This window comes from Bufo gargarizans, chromosome 4 (genome assembly GCF_014858855.1).
Source record: "Bufo gargarizans isolate SCDJY-AF-19 chromosome 4, ASM1485885v1, whole genome shotgun sequence".
Taxonomy (NCBI): Eukaryota; Metazoa; Chordata; class Amphibia; order Anura; family Bufonidae; genus Bufo; species Bufo gargarizans.
In genome coordinates this window covers 14,712,106-14,729,576 of record NC_058083.1, presented here as the reverse complement: position 1 = coordinate 14,729,576, position 17,471 = coordinate 14,712,106, and the positions used below count along the sequence as shown (strand labels likewise).

The 17,471-nt window shown below is 50.1% G+C and overlaps 1 protein-coding gene and 1 non-coding gene across 2 annotated transcripts in view; both read right to left on the bottom strand.

The window, feature by feature from the left end:
* HS1BP3 (HCLS1 binding protein 3) overlaps positions 1 to 8,767 on the bottom strand; it is a 110,657-nt gene extending 101,890 nt beyond the window's left edge. The window contains exon 1 of the mRNA XM_044290279.1: positions 8,616 to 8,767. Within this exon, the coding sequence (XP_044146214.1) occupies positions 8,616 to 8,641 (26 nt within the window). The 5' untranslated portion in view covers positions 8,642 to 8,767. The remainder of the gene's footprint in view (positions 1 to 8,615) is intronic.
* Positions 8,768 to 8,877: 110 nt separating this feature from the next.
* TRNAS-AGA lies at positions 8,878 to 8,959 on the bottom strand. Its single transcript has one exon. It is a non-coding gene; the product is annotated as a tRNA-Ser (tRNA).
* Between the last annotated feature and the right edge of the window lie 8,512 nt (positions 8,960 to 17,471).

Genomic DNA, 17,471 nt, shown 5'->3' with positions numbered 1-17,471 from the left:
GATGTATTCGATAAGGTGCGCGCGCTTGCCCTACCTCCGCACCGCCCATACGATTGTGCCATAGAGTTACAATCTGGTGCCGTTCCTCCTCGTGGCAAAGTCTATCCACTGTCGGTAGCGGAGAATGAGGCCATGGAGGAGTACGTGAGGGAGGCGCTCTCACGCGGACACATTCGCAAATCCTCGTCCCCGGCAGGGGCTGGATTTTTCTTTGTGAAAAAGAAGGGCGGTGAGTTGAGGCCTTGCATCGATTACAGGGGTCTCAATCGCATCACGATCAAGAACGCTTACCCGATACCCTTGATTTCCGAGCTGTTCGATCGCCTCAAAGGGGCCACGGTCTTTACCAAACTCGACCTGAGGGCGGCATATAACCTGGTAAGGATCAAGGCGGGCGATGAGTGGAAGACCGCGTTTAACACCAGGACCGGTCATTATGAATCCTTGGTTATGCCCTTTGGGTTGTGCAACGCGCCCGCAGTCTTCCAGGAATTCATCAACGATGTTTTCCGTGACCTGTTGCAGCAGTGTGTGGTGGTCTATTTGGATGACATCTTGGTATATTCTGAATCCATGGAGGCCCACATTATGGATGTCAGACGAGTGTTGCAAAGGTTACGAGAGAACAGGCTGTTCGGTAAGCTTGAGAAATGCGAATTTCACCGATCCCAGGTAACCTTCTTAGGTTACATCATTTCCGCTGAGGGGTTCTCCATGGATCCTGAGAAGGTTTCGGCTGTCTTACAGTGGCCCCAGCCCAGTGGTCTCCGTGCCCTGCAGCGCTTTTTGGGCTTCGCCAATTATTATCGGAAGTTCATCAGGGACTTTTCCATGCTAGCCAAGCCTCTCACGGATCTGACCAGGAAGGGCAGTAATTTCCAGGTCTGGCCGCTCGAGGCCATCCGTGCTTTTGAGGCTCTAAAGTCCGCCTTTGTGTCGGCTCCGATTCTGTCGCATCCCAACCCTGGGTTGCCCTTTGTCCTCGAGGTGGACGCGTCTGAGACGGGAGTAGGCGCCCTTCTGTCTCAGCGTAGAACACCAGAGGGTCCTCTGCTTCCTTGTGGGTTTTACTCCCGGAAACTGTCTTCCGCGGAGTGCAACTATCAGATTGGTGACAGGGAGTTATTGGCCATCGTGCAGGCCCTTAAAGAATGGAGGCACTTGCTCGAGGGTTCGGTGGTTCCGGTTCTCATCCTGACGGACCACAAGAATCTGACCTACCTTTCTGAGGCCAAGAGATTGACACCACGTCAGGCCAGATGGGCTCTGTTCTTGTCACGTTTTAATTACGTGGTCTCCTACCTACCCGGTTCCAAGAACATCAGAGCGGATGCCTTATCACGGCAGTACTCCGAGCTGTCCGGGGAGGAGTCGAGTCCGACTTCGGTCATACCTCCGAATCAGATCCTGGCCGCCATTCGCACCAGCCTGACCTCTCCCCTGGGTGAGCAGATTTTGGCGGCTCAATCTGGTGCTCCCTCTGGGAGACCCAACGGCAGGTGTTTTGTGCCTGAGGAGTTGCGCACTCGGTTGTTGCGAACCTACCATAACTCCAAGGCCGCGGGGCATCCTGGAAAGAATCAGCTGTCCTGGGCTGTTTCACGTCTGTTCTGGTGGCCTTCTCTACGTTCCGACATCGCCGCATATGTAGCGGCATGCTCCGTTTGTGCCCAGAGTAAGTCCCCTCGGCACCTTCCGTTGGGCCTTTTGCAACCCATAGCCACCGGGGAGCGCCCATGGTCACACCTGGGGATGGATTTCATTGTGGACCTCCCTGCATCCCGAGGCCATACGGTCATTCTCATGATTGTGGATCGGTTTTCCAAAATGTGCCACTGTGTTCCTCTCAAGAAGTTACCCTCTGCACAAGAGTTGGCCACGATCTTCGCCAGGGAGGTCTTCCGGTTGCACGGTTTGCCCAAGGAGATTGTGTCGGATCGGGGGAGTCAGTTTGTGTCCAGGTTCTGGCGCGCCTTTTGCTCCCAGTTGGGGATTCATCTCTCTTTCTCCTCGGCCTACCACCCTCAGTCCAATGGGGCCGCAGAACGATCCAATCAGGCCTTGGAGCAATTCCTTCGTTGCTATGTCTCCGATCACCAAGACAATTGGGTTGACCTCCTGCCTTGGGCTGAGTTTGCCAGGAACACGGCGGTGAACTCTTCCTCTGGGACGTCTCCCTTCATGGCCAATTATGGGTTCCAACCTGCCGTGTTACCGGAGGTATTCTCTCCCCAGGATATTCCGGCTGTGGAGGATCACCTTTCCGTCCTACGTGCTTCTTGGGTACAGATCCAGAGGTCCCTTGAGGTCTCTGCGCAGCGCCAGAGACTCCAGGCTGATCGCAGACGAGCGCCCGCTCCTTCCTACCAGGTCGGAGACCGTGTATGGTTGTCCACCCGCAACCTCAACCTTCGAGTGCCCACTCCCAAGCTGGCGCCTCGCTTTGTTGGTCCCTTTCGAGTGCTTCGCAGGGTAAACCCGGTAGCCTATGCCCTTGCGCTTCCTCCTGGCATGCGGATCTCCAACGTGTTTCATGTCTCCCTGTTGAAGCCATTGGTGTGTAATTGTTTCACTTCCTCGGTTCCTCGGCCTCGTCCGGTCCAAGTGGGCAATCGTGAGGAATATGAGGTGAGCAATATCCTGGACTCACGCCTGGTCCGCGGTCGGTTGCAGTTTTTGGTCCATTGGCGTGGTTACGGTCCAGAGGAGCGTTCCTGGGTTCCCTCCGCAGATGTCCATGCTCCTGCTTTGCTCCGAGCCTTCCACGCACGCTTCCCTCAGAAACCGTTCCTTACTCCACGGAGGAGGGGCCCTTGAGGGGGAGGTACTGTCATGGTCTTACCTTCTCACTGTTCTCCTTCGTTTGACATGTGCTGGCGGCCATCTTGGTTTCTGGGTTTCTTGTAGCCTCCCACCCTGCGGCTTCTCCTTCCCACTGGGAGGAGCTGGATGCCTAGCTCATATATATAGGAGGTCCGTGGCTTCAGTTCCTTGCTTGGTCCTCCTGTGGTCACATGCTTCTAAGACTGCTGCTGCTTCTGGTTCCTGATCCTGGCCTCGTCTGACTACCCCGTTGGTTCCTGATCCTGGCTTCGTCTGACTACCCCGTTGGTTCCTGATCCTGGCTTCGTCTGACTACCCTGCTGGTTCCTGATCCAGGCTTCGTCTGACTACCCTCCTGGTTCCTGACCTCTGTCTACGCTAGACCCTGCTTCGGTTTAGCCATCCGTTTGGACTTTTGCTTACAGCTTGGTTTTCAATAAAGCCTTCTTATTTCCACTTATCTCTTGTTGTACGTCTGGTTCATGGTTCCTTGACAACAGGGCTGGTTGTAGCTTTGTTGGAAATAGGTTGTCATGTGCTATATCATGATTTCATCTGATTTTCATTTTTTACATTTTTAATGGGATAACCCCTTTAAGGGAGAAAAACATAGCCACTGAAATTTTGAGCTACCCGATTTTTAGTCACTGGAAGACTCAATAATATCACCTGCGTGAATAAAGGTCCTATTACACCTGCAGATATAACAGGCGATTGTCAAGAGGGAAGCGTTCCTTCCTGGTAACCACCTGCTTGCTAGCGGAGGAGACCACTGTTATTACATGCAGCGATCTCCTACTCCGTATGAGGATGAGCAATCGCCAATGCCATCACTCGTCCCCATAGTGAATCATTTGCCGGCAGCAGATCGTGCTTACCCGTCATGATCTGCCGCCGACAAATGAGGATTTTTAAAAATGCTGAAAGATTACGATTACCCGATGAACCAGCGTTCGCTTGTTTATCGGTTAATTGGCAGCACTATTACACTGCCAGATCATTTCTAACGAGCATTCATACGAAGACTTGTTAGGGATGATCTTAGCGATTATCTTCTAGTAGTCTAACAGGGCCTTAAGACATGAAGTCAATAGATCCAGAAAAAATGCGGATGCAACACAGACAGTATCCGTATTTTGCAGATCTGCAATTTTTGTGCTGAGAGATACATTCAGTCGTGTGAATGAGGCCTTAATGGGCGTCCACCAAACCCAGATTCATGCATCAGACTGCCAGATAATGAAATGCGATTCCTCACTCCGGAGAGCATGTACTTACCGCGCCAGAGTGCAGTGACGTTGATCTGTACACCACTAAAACTGATGCTTGGAATTGTGCATGGTGATGTTAGGCTGGTGCACACAGCTTCATACATCATTATGGATGGTATGCATCCAGGTCAGATGAGCCGTGGCAGTCTGACACATAGACCGTTTTTTCCCAGACCGCACACGCCCCTACGACACCGGTCTTAGGCTTGTGTGCTGCTGCCCCACCATGGAAACCCATCTCATGAGGCTTCCAACTTCCGCAGTGGAACTGGTTCCACTTCACAAAAGCATTCACAGGTGACAAGGGCCGATCTTGTAGCAAAGGTAGCATCCTGCGACAGTGCCATGTTTAACCGCTTCCCGCTATGTGCCGGTACAGTACGTTTGGGCGGGAAGCTGGTTAACATACATCGCTGTACTATTATGGCACAGTGCAGGCATGGGCTCCGGAGCTGTGTCCACTTCATCACTTGTGGATGCAGGTTGCATCCCACTCTAATGGCAGAGATCAGAGTTACTCGGATCGTGGTCCTTTAAAAGGTCACTGAGTTTTGGTAAAGCTTTTGACATATATTATAGAAAATCCCACCAATTTGAGAGAAGTGTGCACATATTGAGCTCTTTCTCCTCGCTGAATCGAATTCTACGCGCCAGTATCGATTCCGTCCTCTGCAGCGAGAAGAGCGCAACATGTGCGCGCTTCTCTCTCGAGACCCCCACCAATTGCTAGAACGAGAGAGAGCAAAACTTTTCATATGTCTCTATGACACACCCAATGTTTTACCAAAATTCAGTAGCCCTTTAATCCCTTATTCTGCAGCCAGTGCTGACCGCAGCATCTAAGTTGTTATAGAGAGGGAAGAGGCTCTCTCTTTTTCTCCCCACAATGTTGTGAGGCTCCTGGCAGCCTGAGGCCTAACAATGGCCACCAAGCCTAACATGTACAGAAGCCTATTAGGCCCATCCTTTGGTATTGGAATTGCTGTGCTTTTTCACGATCTCAGTCCACAAAAAGTATATAATGTCAACATACTCAGGGTGCTGAACCACATGCAATGCAACGTTGCCGCAATCTGGCCGAAAGTCGGGAGTGCTGGCAGTTTGCCAATGAAATCAAATGCTAACTGCTTGCTGATTGTTAATGGACCCGCGGCTGCAGTCAGTTCCAACCCATGTGCCCTTACCGTGACAGAGACTGTTGGGTTTTTCTCATGGGTGCTGTCATTTGAAGGCAAAAATGTTGCTGTGTGCTGCTCATATGTGCCTACCCTTCCAAGATGTCTCGTGGAGACTATTAAGAAACGATGAGACCTCACAGATTCCCACAAGAGTAGAATTTTTTTTTCTCTGGTTCACTGGTAGTTTGGTGATAGCAGCAGAGAGTGACATTTTTCCCCATGGCTAGCACTCTAGCGTGCGGGTACTTTCACTATTGTGCAGGCAACAGGGACAAACACCAATCCCAGCTGCTATCCCAAAGGACAGCCATACACATCCAATAGCTGAACGATCGTTCAGCTGACAGCTACCTCTCTCAACTCCCCCATACATATATACGTTCAGCTCGGCTGAACCTGTGTGTGTATTCAATGTGAGGAAAGCCGCTGTCAGACAGCTCAGGCGGCGGTTTATCTTCCAGGAGAAAAAAAAAAAAAAAAAAAAAAAAAAAAAAAAAAAAAGGATCAGGTGATAATATTCAATTCTAACAATCTCTCTCTCCACTGACATCATGTGTCAGGGGAGAGTCAGAAGATCCTCATTGGGCTTGTTTCAAACTTCCGCAATTTGCTGTTTTCTGCCGCAACAGCCTCTCTGAAACCGGAATTTCCTGGATGTTACCAGAATGCATGCAGTGGTACTTGTCCAGCTGAATCCTGGCATATTTGCCGTGTAGTATTATAGTCAATGGGGCCAGTGGACATTCCAGTAATATCTGGATCCAGATAGCCGCGGCACTGCCAAAACTAAAGTCTGCAGTGTGAAACAGGCTGTAGACTGTCGGATGAACCTGCCATTCTCGGCAAGCTTGGTAGACAATACACCAATGTGTATGGGGCTTAAGGCTGGGACTACATGACGAAATGTAGCAATTCTCCACGTGATATGCGGATCGGAGGCAGAGTCATTCATTTCAATGGGGCCATAAAACTTGTAGACGGCACACCATGTGCTGACCGCATCCGTTTGTTTGTTCCGCGACCTCGTAAAAAATAAAATAAAATAGGACATGTCCTATTCCTGTCCGTTTTGCAGACAGGGATAGGACATTTCTACAGGAGTAAAAAAATAAAAAAAATTATTGGCATGCACAGACCCGTTATCTGTATTGTGTGGATCCATGATCTGTGGACCACAAAACCGATATGGTCGTGAGCATAAGCCCTGAATTAGGACCCAAAATCCAAGAGTCTTTTTTTTGCAACGGTCGCAGTCGTAGCTCATCGCGACCCTGTTCAGCCAGTAGTTGCGATGTCACAAAACAGCATTGCAATCATCGTGGCGCCCAGCCTAAAGCAGTGGAGGTCTCAGCACTCAGATCGTCGCCGATCAAAACTTTTATATGTTTCTATGAAATATCAAAATGTTTTAGGCTACTTTCACACTTGCGTTGATGTTTTCCAGTACTGAGATCCGGCAGACGACCTCAATACCGGCAAACAATATTTCCGTTTAGTCCTCATGCATTCTCATAAGGCCGAATGCACACAGCCGTGTTCCGTGGCCGAGAGCAGTCCGTGGTATGCCGGGCAGGATTCCTGTTCAGAGGAGGAGCGCACGGCGTCATTGGTTGCTATGACGCCGTGCGCTTTATGCCGCCGCTGCACTACAGTAATACACTATACGAGTGTATTACTGTACAGCAGTGGCGGCATGAAGCGCACGGCGTCATAGCAATCAATGACGCCGTGCGCTCCTGCTCTGAACAGGAATCCAGCCCGGCATACCACGGACCACTCTCGGGCGCGGAAAACGGCCGTGTGCATTCGGCCTAATAGAAAGAGATCCATTCAGGATGCATCAGAATGTTGTCCGTTCCGTCAGCACTCCATTTTGTGACCAGACATAAAAACTGCTGCAATCAAGTTTTGTTTTCAGTCATAAAAACTGAAAAAAACGGATTCGGCACTGAAAACCATCTAATTCAATGCTTTTTTTTTATGTAGCCCACTTTCAATGTATTTAGTGACGGATCCGTTTTTTTTTTCAGTTTTGATTTCACACAACAGCATCCTAACGGAACAGATGCATCCTGGTGTGCAAAATCAAAACGGATCCGTCTAAATACAGCATTGAGATCCTCTGCCAGATCTCAATACTGGAATTAACAACGCAAGTGGGAAAGTAGCCTTACCAAAACTCAGTGGGGGAGATTTATCGAAAATGGTGTAAAGTTAGTTCAGAGCCCCTTTGGAAAAGTTGCTCAGTATCCCATGACGAACGCAATGAAACTGAACGCATTCTGGCGCACTCCGTTCAAGTTCATTCCGTTTTGTCCCCATTGAAATTGAATGCGAAGAAAACTGAAGCGTTTTGCTGCGGTTTTGAGATCCTGTTACGGATCTCAAAACTGTACAGCAAAACGGAGATGTGAAAGTAGCCTAAAACACACAAGCTGGAATGACTACATCCCATGCTGGTCCTAAACTTCTGCAGGATATGACAGCAACGTATGAATACACCCTGAGGGGTGGGTGAGTGCTGCACCGCCATTTTACCACCAGTTCCACAGCTGGCGTAGGAACAGTGCACCAAAATCACAGCTGCACAACGGCAGTGTCTGAATATACTCTGATGTGCTCAAGGGACAGAGGTTTGGAACTAGGCTTATATTTTAAAGAGCTAAATATAAGTCTGAAAATTGTGTGCAAAAGCATGGAGGGAAATAAAGTATGTTGAAATACTGGTAAAAAAAAAAAAAAAAAAGTGCAGTAGTTGCCCATAGCAACCAATCAGCTCTCTGCTTCTACTTTCCAAAGGACCTGTGAAAGATGAAAGGTGAAGTCTAATTGGTCGCTAAGGGAATTGACACAGTTTTCTTAAATGTCATATTACTGGAGCATTTATGAACAGTTGCCTATAGCAACCAATCAGATTCCAGATCTTTGGCAGATAGGAAATGAAAGCAGCTACATGATTGGCTACAAGGTGGACTCCTGTACAAGCAGTGTCTGAGAGGTTGCTCATAGTAACCAATCGAAATGAAAGCAGCTACCTGATTGGCTGCCATGGGTAATACTATATAAACCACAGCGACCACTCAGATCTCAACTTTCATTTGTCTGGGAGAGGTTCCACGATGAAACAAGTGATGTCATTGGACGCCATCGGCGACTTGTCTTCGCACTAGTTTCTAGATTAGGCCTTGTGAAAACTAGACTGTACACAGGGATCTTATCCCCGGAGACGGAGCGGTGTGTGCGGCCTCCGCGTGCGGAAAGCTCGGTAACCACGCCGCTACTTGTCCCCGCAATCAGTGCTGCCCCCCGGCGCGGCAATGGTTAACAGGAGTCGCCCACTGACCTGGATGTGAGCACCGGTGCGGCCATGGCGGGAGGAGGCGGCGGCTCTGTGGTGTCCCAATCACGGGACAGGATACAGCGCAGGGCTGCGCACGTCCCACATGTTATTCTCTCGCTGCTGTGGTAGAAATGCTGCGCAATAAAACATGTTTAAAAATAAAACAATGTTTTCTAGAGGGAAAATGTGAGAGAATTATATCGGAATTATATAATATTGTATTAAATAATAACCGTATTAATAATAATGGGGGGAAAAAAGATTCCGTAGTCGGCAGGATTCGAACCTGCGCGGGGAAACCCCAATGGATTTCTAGTCCATCGCCTTAACCACTCGGCCACGACTACTGCTGTGATGTAACTGGTGCCCGGCTGTCCTGTATACGTCATCACCGCTCTCTGAGCGTTCATATAAAGCCGCAGATACAGAGGTTGTCACTGCGGAGCTCAGGCGTCTTCCTTGTCCCAAAACTAACCTGAGCAGAGGTGATAAAGGGGCACCCAGGATAGGGGTACTAAAGGGGCACCCAGGACAGAGGTACTAAAGGGGCACACAGGAAAGAGGTACTAAAGTGACACCCAGGACAAAGGTACTAAAGGGGCACCCAGGACAGAGGTACTAAAGGGGCACCCAGGACAGAGGTACTAAAGGGGCACCCAGGACAGAGGTACTAAAGGGGCACACAGGAAAGAGGTACTAAAGTGACACCCAGGACAAAGGTACTAAAGGGGCACCCAGGACAGAGATACTAAAGGGGCACCCAGGACAGAAATACTAAAAGGGCACCCAGGACAGAGGTACTAAAGGGGCACCCAGGACAGAAATACTAAAAGGGCACCCAGGACAGGGGTACTAAAGGGGCACCCAGGAAAGAGGTACTAAAGTGGCACCCAGGACAGAGGTACTAAAGGGGCACCCAGGACAGAGGTACTAAAGGGGCACCCAGGACAGAGGTACTAAAGGGGCACCCAGGACAGAGATACTAAAGGGGCACCCAGGACAGAGATACTAAAGGGGCACCCAGGAAAGAGATACTAAAGGGGCACCCAGGACAGAGGTACTAAAGGGGCACCCAGGACAAAGGTACTAAAGGGGCACCCAGGATAGAGATACTAAAGGGGCACCCAGGACAGAGATACTAAAGGGGCACCCAGGACAGAGATACTAAAGGGGCACCCAGGACAGAGATACTAAAGGGATATCCAGGACAGAGATACTAAAGGGGCACCCAGGACAGAGATACTAAAGGGGCACCCAGGACAGAGATACTAAAGGGGCACCCAGGACAGAGGTACTAAAGGGGCACCCAGGAAAGAGGTACTAAAGGGGCACCCAGGACAGAGGTACTAAAGGGGCACCCAGGACAGAGGTATTAAAGGGGCACCAAGGACAGAGGTATTAAAGGGGCACCCAGGACAGATGTACTAAAGGGGCACCCATGACAGAGGTACTAAAGGGGCACCCAGGACAGAGGTACTAAAGGGGCACCCACGACAGTGGTACTAAAGGGGCACCCAGGACAGAGATACTAAAGGGGCACCCAGGACAGAGGTACTAAAGGGGCACCCAGGACAGAGATACTAAAGGGACACCCAGGACAAAGGCACTAAAGGGGCACCCAGGACAGAGATACTAAAGGGGCAACCAGGACAGAGGTACTAAAGGGGCACCCAGGACAGAGATACTAAAGGGACACCTAAGAAAGAGATACTAAAGGGACACCCAGGACAAAGTTACTAAAGGGGCACCCAGGACAGAGGTACTAAAGGGGCACCCAGGAAAGAGATACTAAAGGGGCGCCCAGGAAAGAGATACTAAAGGGGCACCCAGGACAGAGGTACTAAAGGGGCACCCAGGAAAGAGATACTAAAAGGGCACCCAGGAAAGAGGTACTAAAGGGGTACCTAGGACAGATGTATTAAAGGGGCACCCAGGACAGAGGTACTAAAGGGGCATCCAGGACAGCGGTACTAAAGGGGTACCTAGGACAGATGTACTAAAGGGGCACCCAGGACAGAGGTACTAAAGGGGCACCCAGGGAAGAGATACTGAAAGGGCACCCAGGACAGATGTACTAAAGGGGCACCCAGGACAGAGGTACTAAAGGGGCACCCAGGAAAGAGATACTAAAGGGGCACCCAGGACATGTACTAAAGGGGCACCCAGGACAGAGGTACTAAAGGGGCACCCAGGAAAGAGATACTAAAAGGGCACCCAGGACAGAGATACTAAAAGGGCACCAAGGACAGAGATACTAAAGGGGCACCCAGGACAGAGATACTAAAGGGGCACCCAGGACAGAGGTACTAAAGGGGCACCCAAGAAAGAGATACTAAAGGGGCACCCAGGAAAGAGATACTAAAGGCGCACCCAAGAAAGAGATACTAAAGGGGCACCCAGGACAGAGGTACTAAAGGGGCACCCAGGACAGATGTACTAAAGGGGCACCCAGGAAAGAGATACTAAAGGGGCATCCAGGACAGCGGTACTAAAGGGGTACCTAGGACAGATGTACTAAAGGGGCACCCAGGACAGAGGTACTAAAGGGGCACCCAGGGAAGAGATACTGAAAGGGCACCCAGGACAGATGTACTAAAGGGGCACCCAGGACAGAGGTACTAAAGGGGCACCCAGGAAAGAGATACTAAAGGGGCACCTAGGACAGATGTACTAAAGGGGCACCCAGGACAGAGGTACTAAAGGGGCACCCAGGAAAGAGATACTAAAAGGGCACCCAGGAAAGAGGTACTAAAGGGGTACCTAGGACAGATGTATTAAAGGGGCACCCAGGACAGAGGTACTAAAGGGGCATCCAGGACAGCGGTACTAAAGGGGGACCTAGGACAGATGTACTAAAGGGGCACCCAGGACAGAGGTACTAAAGGGGCACCCAGGGAAGAGATACTGAAAGGGCACCCAGGACAGAGATACTAAAAGGGCACCAAGGACAGAGATACTAAAGGGGCACCCAGGACAGAGATACTAAAGGGGCACCCAGGACAGAGGTACTAAAGGGGCACCCAGGACAGAGGTACTAAAGGGGCACCCAGGACAGAGGTACTAAAGGGGCACCCAGGACAGAGGTACTAAAGGGGCACCCAGGACAGAGGTACTAAAGGGACACCCAGGACAGAGGTACTAAAGGGGCACCCAGGAAAGAGATACTAAAGGGGCACCCAGGACAGATGTACTAAAGGGGCACCCAGGACAGAGGTACTAAAGGGGCACCCAGGAAAGAGATACTAAAAGGGCACCCAGGAAAGAGGTACTAAAGGGGTACCTAGGACAGATGTATTAAAGGGGCACCCAGGACAGAGGTACTAAAGGGGCATCCAGGACAGCGGTACTAAAGGGGTACCTAGGACAGATGTACTAAAGGGGCACCCAGGACAGAGGTACTAAAGGGGCACCCAGGGAAGAGATACTGAAAGGGCACCCAGGACAGAGATACTAAAAGGGCACCAAGGACAGAGATACTAAAGGGGCACCCAGGACAGAGATACTAAAGGGGCACCCAGGACAGAGGTACTAAAGGGGCACCCAGGACAGAGGTACTAAAGGGGCACCCAGGACAGAGGTACTAAAGGGGCACCCAGGACAGAGGTACTAAAGGGGCACCCAGGACAGATGTACTAAAGGGGCACCCAGGACAGAGGTACTAAAGGGACACCATGGGTAAAAGCACTAAAGCAGACCTCCCAAGTGTCCCTCTTTTGGAGGGACAGTCCCTAATTTTGACCAAAGTCCCCCTATCCTTCTTTTGCTCCTTAACCCTTAGGATACCAGAGGTTTTTTCATTTTCATTTTTCTTCCGTGTCTTCCTGGAGCCATATTCATACGAGGGCTTGTTTTCTGCGGGACAAGTTGTACTTTCTAATGCCACCATTTAATATGGCATACAATGTAGCGGGAAGCGGGAAAGAAATTCCAAATGGTGTGGAATTGGGAAAAAAAAACAATTCCTCCACGGTTTTACGGGTTTTGTCCCTACTGCGTTCCTTATGCGGCAAGTGGTACCTCGGGAAATGTTTTTTTACAGTACAAATTTATTTATGAAGTTAATGTGTGAAGTTTCGCAACACTTCGCGAAGCAATAACTTCGGCTCATCGGAGCCAATACATTCTAATACTGTACGAAGCTCCTGCTCTGTACAGTATTAAAACTAAGTTTTATGAGAATCGACGAAGTCGATTCGCTCATCCCTAATTATTATGCTCCCATAAGGTAATTCTCTAATTGCTGATCTCCTAGGTTGGCCTGCCACCTGCTGGCCAATATAGGAACTGCAGCTCCTATATGCTGGGTCTCTTCAGAGAGACCCAGTCTATTAGAAATGATGACCGTCATCTCCGATCGCCGCATGGGAATGTCGGTCTTAACCCAGAAGCGCGCACTTCCGGGGTTTCCGGGGCTGCATGCACAAGCGGGCGCCATGTTTAAAGACCCCCGCTGGTAGCGAAGGGGTTAAATTACCCTATTTGTGAGGTATGGCTTTCCATTATTACATTTACCATATTGATCCAGAATGCGTTTGGTGCCTTCCTGTATATTAGAGCCGCCTCGCATTTTAGTTCATTATTTGATGCCATTTGGATTTTATACATTTCGATATTCAGATAATTTTTGTGCTATTGTTTAAAAAAGTCATTTTTAATCTTGGCGCATGGACTGTGCCTCTTCATAAATTTGGCGCATCCTCCGGCAGTGCACGGGCGATTAGAAACCGACGTAAAATGTCTGCCTTTCATAAATGACCCCCATTTTCTCTCACTGAGGGTACGGCCACACGTCAGGTCTCGTCATGTAGCCAAATTCAGGAGCGGACGATAAAAGGAGGATAAAAGACGGACACGACTTCTCGTTTTTCAATTCACCCCTGATTTTGCTTCAAAAACTGCATCATTAACCCTGACTGCGCTGCTGCCCCCTATTCATCACCATTAGTGTCGAGCGAATCGAAGTCCACGTTCCGAATTTCAGATTTAATTCGATTTGCCGCGAAGCCAAATTTCCTCGAACTTCGTGGTAGCGAAACCTGAAAATAACTGAAATAGTGCAAAAAAAAAAACAATAAAACCAAAAACTCACACATACCTGCTCCAGTTGTTCGCGACGGGCCGGCCGCCCACATTTTACTTGGAGATCTCTACCGGATTCCCGTGCGCGGTGACGTTTAACGTCACCATACCGGCCGGCGTGATGATGTCATCTTGGGCCGTGCAAGATTTCGCACCAGAACCTTCAAGCAAGATGGTGGCCGCCGGCCCATCATGAGCAAATAGAGCAGGTAGGTATGATTTTTATTTATTTTTTATCAGACGCCGCGATCATATATGACGGGGGGCTCCCTGTCATTGCACCCACTACTTACAAAGAAATGCGCTTTGTGACGGAGTAATTCATCGCAGAGGGAATTTTTTTTGTATAATTCGGCGAAGCAGCCGAATCAAATTTTGCTAAAACTTCGCTCATCTTTAGTCACCGCGAACAATCATTTTCAGTTAATTTTTTAGAAAACATACCCAGGCAAACTGGGCTCCTGCATAGGGCTGCCCAGTTTGGGGGGCAGGGGACATATTTTTCCTGGCTTTGTGGTTATTTGCTTCTCCATAAGAGTTCATTCATGACACCTGTTTCCATGGGGTCTTCACCCCTGTACTGCGCATGCGCCAAACACAGTGGTGATCGTGCTGCCATAAGACTTCAGGGCCGGGCGTGCATCAGTCTACATGCCTGGCCCTGTCAGAGAGAGCTGTGCATCGAGGTGCAATGGCAGCAACCTCGTTGCACCCAGATGATTAAAAAGCAGTTTTCTCTTCAATAAGAACATCACGTTCAGCTGGCAAGGGCTCATCGGACATGTTTCCCTTTTTTCGACTATCATTCCTGTTGCCACGATCATGTATGAACGCGTCCTTGCCTTGTATTACACCGCTGTCTCTCCGCTTAGATAGGTCACCTGGTACCTGTGGTTCACCCCCTGCTATTGACTACTAACCTGTGTCGCTTCCACCTCATCCTCCTGCCAAGTGCAGCATCCTGACTGCTTCCCTCCTGCCGGCAGCATCCTGACTGCTTCCCTCCTGCCGGCAGCATCCTGACTGCTTCCCTCCTGCTAAGTGCAGCATCCTGACTGCTTCCCTCCTGCCAAGTGCAGCATCCTGACTGCTTCCCTCCTGCCGGCAGCATCCTGACTGCTTCCCTCCTGCCAAGTGCAGCATCCTGACTGCTTCCCTCCTGCTAAGTGCAGCATCCTGACTGCTTCCCTCCTGCCGGCAGCATCCTGACTGCTTCCCTTCTGCCAAGTGCAGCATCCTGACTGCTTCCCTCCTGCTAAGTGCAGCATCCTGACTGCTTCCCTCCTGCCGGCAGCATCCTGACTGCTTCCCTCCTGCCAAGTGCAGCATCCTGACTGCTTCCCTCCTGCCGGCAGCATCCTGACTGCTTCCCTCCTGCCAAGTGCAGCATCCTGACTGCTTCCCTCCTGCCAAGTGCAGCATCCTGACTGCTTCCCTCCTGCCGGCAGCATCCTGACTGCTTCCCTACTGCCAAGTGCAGCATCCTGACTGCTTCCCTCCTGCTAAGTGCAGCATCCTGACTGCTTCCCTCCTGCCGGCAGCATCCTGACTGCTTCCCTTCTGCCAAGTGCAGCATCCTGACTGCTTCCCTCCTGCCGGCAGCATCCTGACTGCTTCCCTCCTGCCGGCAGCATCCTGACTGCTTCCCTCCTGCCGGCAGCATCCTGACTGCTTCCCTCCTGCCGGCAGCATCCTGACTGCTTCCCTCCTGCCGGCAGCATCCTGACTGCTTCCCTACTGCCGGCAGCATCTTGACTGCTTCCCTCCTGCCGGCAGCATCCTGACTGCTTCCCTCCTGCCGGCAGCATCCTGACTGCTTCCCCCCTGCCAAGTGCAGCATCTTGACTGCTTCCCTCCTGCCGGCAGCATCCTGACTGCTTCCCTCCTGCCGGCAGCATCCTGACTGCTTCCCACCTGCCAAGTGCAGCATCCTGACTGCTTCCCTCCTGCCGGCAGCATCCTGACTGCTTCCCTCCTGCTGGCAGCATCCTGACTGCTTCCCTCCTGCCAAGTGCAGCATCCTGACTGCTTCCCTCCTGCCGGCAGCATCCTGACTGCTTCCCTCCTGCCGGCAGCATCCTGACTGCTTCCCTCCTGCCGGCAGCATCCTGACTGCTTCCCTCCTGCCAAGTGCAGCAGCCCCTAAATTGTGAGGCGCCATATGTCGGAAGGCAGGTTTATTTAGGATACCCCTTTAATGTCGGGGAATTTCTCTTGTAACTTTCCCTGCAGCCACAATCCATATTTACAGGGAGCAGCCGGTACCGGCAGATCAGCAGAAATGTTCCGGGCCGGCGAGATCAGAGCGGGAGCGACTACCGTGCACACGCTGTGTTTAGCTTGGCTCCTGTGCCCAACCCTTATGGTCTGGCAGTGCCCCGCTACACCTGCAGCCCTCCTGGCATCCTCGCCTGTGCGAAGGATCGAAAGAAGTGTCTGCCAACCCCATGTAAACATTCCATTTATTTTAATAAAACCGCCGACGCCTCCGTGTTTATTCTGGTAAGTCTTGACTGAACAGACGCTCGGGGGCCCAAACCTCCGCACCTGTGCCCGCAGGACGGGAAAAGCGATGTCAGAGACATGGCCACTTCTCGAAATAGACTGCGATATTTACCCTCCTGCCTGAGTCACAGCAAGGATAGGCCGGTCTGTCACCCTAGGATCTGGGGGCTCAGAGACCCTAAAGGGCGAGGGTAACGTACTCCCTTTATAGCGCCACTCCTTTGTAGGGAATTAGGAATATGAATGGAATAAAATGATCAATGGTGACACTTTTATCTCTAAAATAGTGCGGAATATACCCAATAAAATATATGTAATAAAATATAAGTAATGAAATATATTAGATAAAAGTATTCAATAAAAATGAGCCGGGTGAAGGACAAAGGAGACAGCAAAAATGAGAAAAATAGTTTTTGGGATAAAAATGATGATTAAAAGAAAGGTGTAGAACTCACTTCACTGGGGAGGATGTCTGTCGGATAAAGCTCTAGACACCTTCAGACAGAGCCCCCCCCGGCCGGGTCCGCTTGAAGAAGTTGGAATTGATGGCAGCCAGATATCCAGCGTCTGATCAAAATTATTTTTTAATAGGTAGACAGCAGGGCACTCAACGCGTTTCGGGGGTTTGAAGACACCCCCTTCTTCAGGAGTAATACAATATAATATACACAGCCATATAATATAAAGCAGTATCCTGCATACTCCTGCAATGAGCAGGATATGGGGTATATAATGACTGGGTCAGGTGTAGATGATAGTCTATGTTTTGTTCGTGACGCCAATTGCAGCGTGCGCAGGGTACTATCACAGGGCCCTTCCAAGGTGTTATAACGCACGTCCTAGGTTAGGAATGCCAGAGTGGTGTAGTGGCCTATAATGTCTCTATAGGTGGTGATAATGGTGTCTCCTACCTGGGTATGGCTGGATTCCTGGCTCCTGGAAGTAAATTGAATGTAGTGATAGTAGGAGTAATAGAGGAATTTTGCTGCAGAAATTATGTCCAGACCTTTAGATGAAGTTCAAACTTTTCTTTATTGAAGATGTAACACCCCAGAGTCGCGTTACTAAACTCATCTACCCCGCTACAACCTGTTAAGAGCATTTACATTGTCATGTAATGTAATTTTACATAATATCCTCACAAATGTGCATTGTAAACCTTGTTAAATGTATGTTACTGTAATTTTCATGTTCACCAGCAGGTGGCAGCAATGTGTTAGCAAGGAGTTAGCTACAGTTTAGTGTTTCTGAACTGGAATAGTACATTCCAGTTTA